The 7,068-nt window shown below is 44.2% G+C and overlaps 1 protein-coding gene across 1 annotated transcript; it reads left to right on the top strand.

Annotated features, from left to right (window-relative positions):
• The first annotated feature begins 4,341 nt into the window (after positions 1-4,341).
• Npbwr1 (neuropeptides B and W receptor 1) lies at positions 4,342-5,334 on the top strand. Its single transcript, XM_027932782.2, has one exon. The coding sequence runs from the start codon at positions 4,342-4,344 to the stop codon at positions 5,332-5,334; it is 993 nt and encodes a 330-aa protein (XP_027788583.2).
• The last annotated feature ends 1,734 nt before the right edge of the window (positions 5,335-7,068 follow it).

The following is a 7,068-nucleotide window of genomic DNA, read 5'->3' as shown; positions in this document are numbered from 1 at the left end:
TATGGCAACAAATACCCTCAGTTTTTGTTCATCTGAGAAAGTCTATTTCTTCTTCCACTTTGAAGGACAATTGTGCTGGATATGGAATTCTAGATTGGTGAGATTTTTACTTTCAATAAATTAACTCTTGCTTGCACAGTTTCTGCAAAGAAGTCCAGTATAATGCTTATCCTGTTATTCTACTGCAAAGGTATTTTTTTCCCTCTGGATTTTTTTCAAAAAAATTTTTTTTTTCTAAGAAAAGTGTGTGTGTGAGAATTCTATCAAAGTAGAAGAAAAATCAGTTGAGGAATGAGACTGAGGAGGAGGGAAGATAAGAATAAGAGAAGAACAGTGGGATGGATATGACCTAACTTTCCTAAGTACATATGTGAATATGTCACAGTGAATCTTGCCACTATGTATATCTACAAAGCACTAATTAAAAAAAAATAACTAAAAGCAGAAGGATCAGTAGAGTAGAGGGAAGGGAATGGGGGAGGGAAGAAGAAAGAGAAAGGGGAAGTACTCAGTACTGAATCAGAGCAAATTATATTTCATGCTTTTATACTTATGTTAAAATGAATGCTAATGTTACATTTAACTAAAAAGAACCAATAAAAGTATACAAAAACAACAAAAAAGATTTTTATCCTTGTCTTTGATTTTTCTGTATTTTTAACGTTATGGTTTAGATATGAGATGTCCCCCCAGAATCCTGTGTTCATTCAGAAATGTTTGGAGGTAAAAATGATTAGATTACAACTAATGATAGGGAAAATAGAATGGAGAGCAAATAATGTAGTAGGTATGTATCCTGTTCTTAGCCCTTTCAGGTTGCTATAAAAAATACCATAAGTTGACCTAAAAACCACATGAATTTATTTCTTACTGACTGCTGCCCAGTATCTTGAGAGAGTGTATCACACCATGTATCCTAACAGAAAAATATGAAAAAAATTAAATCTAAACTATAGTCTCTATTGAATGTGTATTGTTTTTGCACTATCATAAAGTTAAAAAAATCATATATCAGTGTCTATATATTATTATTATTTTTTTTTCGGGAGATACAAACATTCTGGAGGCTGGGACATCCAAGATCAATCTACCTGAAAATTTAGTCTGGTGCTAGTTCACTTTTTAGACAACCATCTTCTTGCTGTAACCTCACAAGGTGGAAGAGAAAAGGGAACCCTCCGGGGCCTCTTATAGAAGGGCATCAATCTCAATTCATGAGGGCCCCATCCTCATGACCTAATTACCTCCCAAAGCCCCCATCTCCGATATTATCAATCGGGAATTAGTTTCTCATAGTTAAATTTTGGAGGGGCACGTTCAGATCACAGCATTCTACTCATGAGTCTCTCTAAATTTTGTCCTTTTCATACACACAACATTTTCATTCTAATCCAATATACCCCAAATTCTCAAGTCATTCCGGTGGCATCAACTCAAAAGTCTAAAGCCCCAAATCTAATCTACATTTCTAAATTAGATGTGAGTGAGATTCAAAGTACAATTCATTCTAAGGCAAATTGCTCTCCAGCTGTTAAATCCAACATGCTGTGTGCTTCCAAAAATACAGGGGTAGTAGAGGCACAGGATAGGCAAAGAAGAAAGGAGAGTCGGAAATCACACACAGCATACTCATACACATGGCTCTGCTGGTCTGGAGTCAAGGGAGTGCCCCACCCCATAGCTCTTCTGTGTATTTGTGGCCCCATGCTTACTGGGGCTTTTGCAGTCTGGGCCTGTGATGGTGGAGGGCACTAACATTCCAGAACAGATGCTCCTCACTTGTGATGGAATTACATTCTTAAAAGCCTAATATACACTGAAAATTTCGAAAGTCATAAATGTATTTAATCCATCTAACCTACTTAATGTCATAGCTTAGCAATACAGTATACTGTAGAGCATTGGTTGTTGATTGCATGGCTGACTGCTGCCCAGGATCTTGAGAGAGTGTATCATACTAGGTATCTTAGCAGAAAAATATGAAAAAAATTAAATCTAAACTATAGTCCCTATTGAATGTATATTGTTTTTGCACCATCATAAAGTTAAAAAATCTTCAGTTAACTATTGTAAGTCAGTAATTGTCTATATATTATTATTTTGGGGGGATACAAACATTCAGAAGATGGGACCCTAATATTATCTATAACTGCATTAAATGAATTATGAACTAAATACTCCAATTCAAGGACAAATATTGTTAGGCTGGGCTTAGCAACTTAATAATACATGGAACACACTTTAAACATGAGAACACAGAAAAATTTAAAGTAACAGGATTTAAAAAAAAGGATATTCCCTGATAAAAAGAGTGTAGCTATTCTGATATCAAACTAATGGTATATATATACAGCAAGGAGCAGTGAGTTAAGGAGTTATAGTGATAAAAGAATTCATTTCATGGGAAAATACAACAATCTCAAATTGGTGTGCACCTAATAAAATAGCATCAAATCATGTAGTAAAAACTGACAAATAAAAGCATAAGTAGATAAGTTCACAATTATTGGTGGAGATAAACATATATATATTTAGTAATTAAAAAAAACAGGCAAAAATATCAGTAGAGAAAAGATCTGAACAAAACATGAAATTGCAGAGTAGTAAAGTTGATGCAGATACTGATTTTTTTTTTTAAAGAATAGGTAAAGGAAAGCATTTTTATTTTTGAACCTTTAGGTTTCTTCCCCCATCCACTTGAGAATTGTCTCAGGATCTCCTCAGAAATGCATCATAAAGGAAAGAACCTGACATGTTCTGTATTTGAGCTTTGTTTGCTTTTGTAGCAGGAAGTTTATTAGAGAATACAATCTAGTTTTCTATTTGCTGACTCTACCAAAGGGAAGGTGAAGCGGGCAAAAAGGACTTGGAAAGAAAGAATATTTAATTTATTTCATTCCACCCTCAAAGGAACTGGTGGAAGAAACCCAGGTCCAGGGAGATAGCAATATTAATGTCCAACACTGCTTTTGCTCTGCTTCCCTTGGCAACCCCACGCAGACACTGTAAGTAACTCTCATTAGCCTGAGGATTAAAAATGAATATTTGAAAATCAAGAGAATGTATTGAACAATTTGCAACGTTTTATGAAACATGCATTAAGTCACAGGGTGCCCTAAAAAGATTTTGAAACGGTTTGTCTTTATTAATCAAGTTTCACATGTATTTTTAGAGAATGTGAAACTATCTCAAATAATTTATTTGACACTAACAATGTTTTAACTTTCGAAGACTGTAGTATTAGAAAATGATTTTTTTTTTCACTTTAAAATCACATGCACTTTCCCCTACAGTATAGCAATGTGGTATGCAGGCAATTGCAGATTCAAATTACATTATTTCCTTTGGGGCATGGTGTTAAAAACATAGAATGGGAGCCTCAACGGCATTGTCCTCCTTTTAAAACAGTTTATGAACACCTTAACTTTGTTTTTCTTAAATTCAATTCTTAACAGGAAAGCTTTTTATTATTGGAGTGAGGTTACACTTCCAGAAGGAACAACAAAAAAAAATCCCTTATATTTTAGAGGAATGCCGTTTTCTGTTAGCTCCAAGGGATTTTAACTAAGAATGGTGGTGGTGGGAGGAGGGTGACTGTCAGTCGTATCTGTGGAGACCTGTGGCAACCACTGCGCAGTCCCCACACTTCCAGGCGCTCTGGAAGGACCCGCGGAGGCGGTAGCGGCTGCCTGGGGTGTGGGGGGGAGGCCGGGTGTGGGGGGGCGCCAGAAGGCATATACCCAGCGGGCGGGCGCCACAGCCTCCTCCCACAGGCAACGGACTCTCCTCTGGACCTCTCCAGGAAAGGCAGACTGTTTTCTGGGGCTAGCCAGGTAAGGTAAAAATCCATGTGGAGCTTGCTTTTACTGAGGGCTCTTGGAACTAAGGGAGACTTAAGCATGCTTCTGCAGAATTCCGTGGGGTGACCGGGTGTGCCCGGGGTGTCCTAAAACAAGGGAGAGGGACTTGCATTTTCCCATGAAGATGTCTTTTCACTCTGATGTATTCAATTGGTTGGAAAGAGATTTCAACAGGTAACTCTCACTTGGTGGGGGTGGGGGAGGTTTGGGGTGCTGGCCCCATCTCGGCCCCTAGCTAGAGCTGTACGTCGATGAGCCTAATCTGTGTTTTCATTTCAGCTTTCTAGCCCTGGAATCCCGGAGTGACAGTGCTCTGGGGGGTGCCAGGAAACGCCCCTCCCCAGGAAAACCAAAGAAGGTCTTGGAGAGCAGCAGCTAGGGTCCCGGTACACGGTGTGCCTACGAGGGCTTCTGAGCTGCGGAGACGCGAGGGGGAGGCTGTGGGAGTCTGGGGGTCGCCAGCTCTCCTGCTTTTGACGAGATGTATAACGTGTCGTTCTTGGGACCCGGCGGGGCCAATGCGTCGTGCTGGGGTCCCGGGCTGGGATGCCCCAACACGTCCAACCCCGCGCCTTTGCCGCTGCCACAGTCGCTGGCTGTGGCGGTGCCGGTTGTCTATGCGGTGATCTGCGTTGTGGGGCTTGTCGGCAACTCGGCTGTGCTGTACGTGCTGTTGCGGGCGCCCCGCATGAAGACCGTCACCAACCTGTTCATCCTCAACCTGGCCATCGCCGACGAACTCTTCACACTGGTGCTGCCCGTTAACATCGCCGACTTCCTGCTGAGGCAGTGGCCTTTCGGGGAGCTCATGTGCAAGTTCATCGTGGCCATCGACCAATACAACACGTTCTCCAGTCTGTACTTCCTCACGGTCATGAGCGCCGACCGCTACCTGGTGGTGCTGGCCACCGCCGAGTCGCGCCGGGTGGCTGGCCGCACGTACGCCGCTGCACGCGCCGTGAGCCTGGCGGTGTGGGGGCTCGTCACGCTTGTGGTGCTGCCCTTTGCCATCTTCGCCAGGCTCGACGAGGAGCAGGGCCGGCGCCAGTGCGTGCTGGTTTTCCCACAGCCCGAGGCCTTATGGTGGCGGGCGAGTCGCCTTTACACGCTGGTGCTGGGCTTTGCTATCCCAGTGTCCACCATCTGTGCCCTCTACATCACCCTGCTGTGCCGACTGCGTGCCATTCGGCTCCACAGCCACGCCAAGGTTTTGGATCGCGCCAAGAAGCGAGTGACCTTCCTGGTAGTGGCCATCCTGGCCGTATGTCTCCTCTGCTGGACGCCCTACCACCTGAGCACCGTGGTGGCGCTCACCACCGACCTCCCGCAGACCCCGCTTGTCATCGCTATCTCCTACTTAATCACTAGTTTGAGCTACGCCAATAGCTGCCTCAACCCTTTCCTTTACGCTTTCCTGGACGACAGTTTCCGCAAGAGCCTCCGCCAGCTTACGGTGTGCCGCGCGGAGCCCTGAGGACCCCCCGCGCGCGCCTTGTTTCCCCACCAGCCTTGCTAGCTCCGGTGGGTCCAGAAGTTTGACAATTTGGTCGCCAACAGGCTTTCCCGGAGTCCTAGGGTTGCAGATTCTCGGGTCCCACCAAGACCTAGTGACTAGGAAGCACACTGGCTGCGCCCGCAATTTGAGTTGACCAAATCTTCAGATGATGATGAGTGTGAGGACCACCTCACACTCAGTACGCAGCCGAGAACGCGCACTGACCGCTTCCTAAAGCAAAACCGCAGGGATCCACACCTGAGCTTGGCACAGCGACCCATTAAGTGTAGTGGAGAAGGGAGGTATTATTGCTGGAAATCGACCCCTCTTTCTCTTCCCCGCGCTCCCCGCCGGGCGATTTGCAAACTGAGAAGAGGGTGTCGCTGGCGCCCCCACGCGTTGGCTCAGCGCTCGCCTTCAGCAGCTGTCTGCTTTTTGTTTTCTCTTTTTGCTCTTGCTGCCTAACATGGCTTGGTAGCTCGTTCTCGGCTTTATCCTTTGGGGACTGGGGACTAGGGCCAAGGCCCGCTCGTTCCGTGCCCACCCCTCTGAAATGAGGACAGCAGCTAAGGACACCTGTTTTTTTTTTTTTTTTCGTCTCTGAAATACGGAAACAACTGCTGTGCACGGCAGGGTGTGGATGGTGTGTGTGTGTGTGTGTGTGTGTGTGTGTGTGTGTGTGGTGTGTCCTGGGTGATATGGGATGAAGAAGCCTGGAGTCTGGCGGTGACTGCCAAGAATAATGATTCCAGCTCCCTGTTCCAGGCCTTCGTCTTTGCCTCTCGGGGTTCCAACCCCTGATCTCACCTGAAAACCTTCCTTGACTCTCGCTCTACGGGAACTCCACTTGCCCTGGTACCAAAGTCAGGACCGGGAGAAGTAGCCCGGGAGCGAGGTTCCAGCGCCCCCTTGAGGAGCTGGATGCCCAGCCCTGAACGTCCTGAGCTAGGTATTTGCTGCTGTGGAGCGCACCTGCTAATGGTTCTTTACACACTATTCATTACTGCTTTCTGTCAAGGACTTAAATGCCCCCACACCCCTTTGCTCCAATTGGTCCAATATAACTTGGACTAGTTTATTGTAATTGTTTGTGTAAATGCTGTTTTTCTGGACAGAGAACTGTGTTAATATTATATATATATATATATATATATCCTTATCTCAGAAGTTGCTGTAAGGATCAAAAGAAATCAGAAATGTGATCTGCTTTCTCCTTTGTTCTGTTTTCCCTCACATTCCACATTGTTCTCGATTTCTCTCTAGGGAAAGAAAATAAACTGAGAGGACCAGAGGTCTCAGATTTCCCTTGGTAGGACACTTTTCCACATTCTACAGGAGTTATGGATCACCTGTGCTTTACTCCTTAGTCCTGGACAGTATCTGGTAATATTCTGTGCAAACTTGGTAAATATCTGGTTTTGGTTTCACAAGGGAGATTGGTCAGGAGCTACTTACTTATATCTCTACTTATGGGAGACAAAAGCAGAGGAAGAGAGAGGATTGACCTTTGGGTAGGCCAGTTATCTCTAGTTAATTTCAGAAGTGAGGCAAAATTAGCCAGACTCTGATAATCCATGACAGAGTTTTAAAAGGTATTGTTCTTTAGAATGAATTCCAAACAGGAATGAAAATTTCTAATTACATGTGAGAAAGTGTATTGCCAAGAAGTTTTTTAAAAAATATATTTCATGCAAATTTATTTATTTATTTATT

Source organism: Marmota flaviventris, chromosome 15, assembly GCF_047511675.1.
Source record: "Marmota flaviventris isolate mMarFla1 chromosome 15, mMarFla1.hap1, whole genome shotgun sequence".
Lineage (NCBI taxonomy): Eukaryota > Metazoa > Chordata > Mammalia > Rodentia > Sciuridae > Marmota > Marmota flaviventris.
This window is presented reverse-complemented; position numbering and strand designations above follow the sequence as displayed.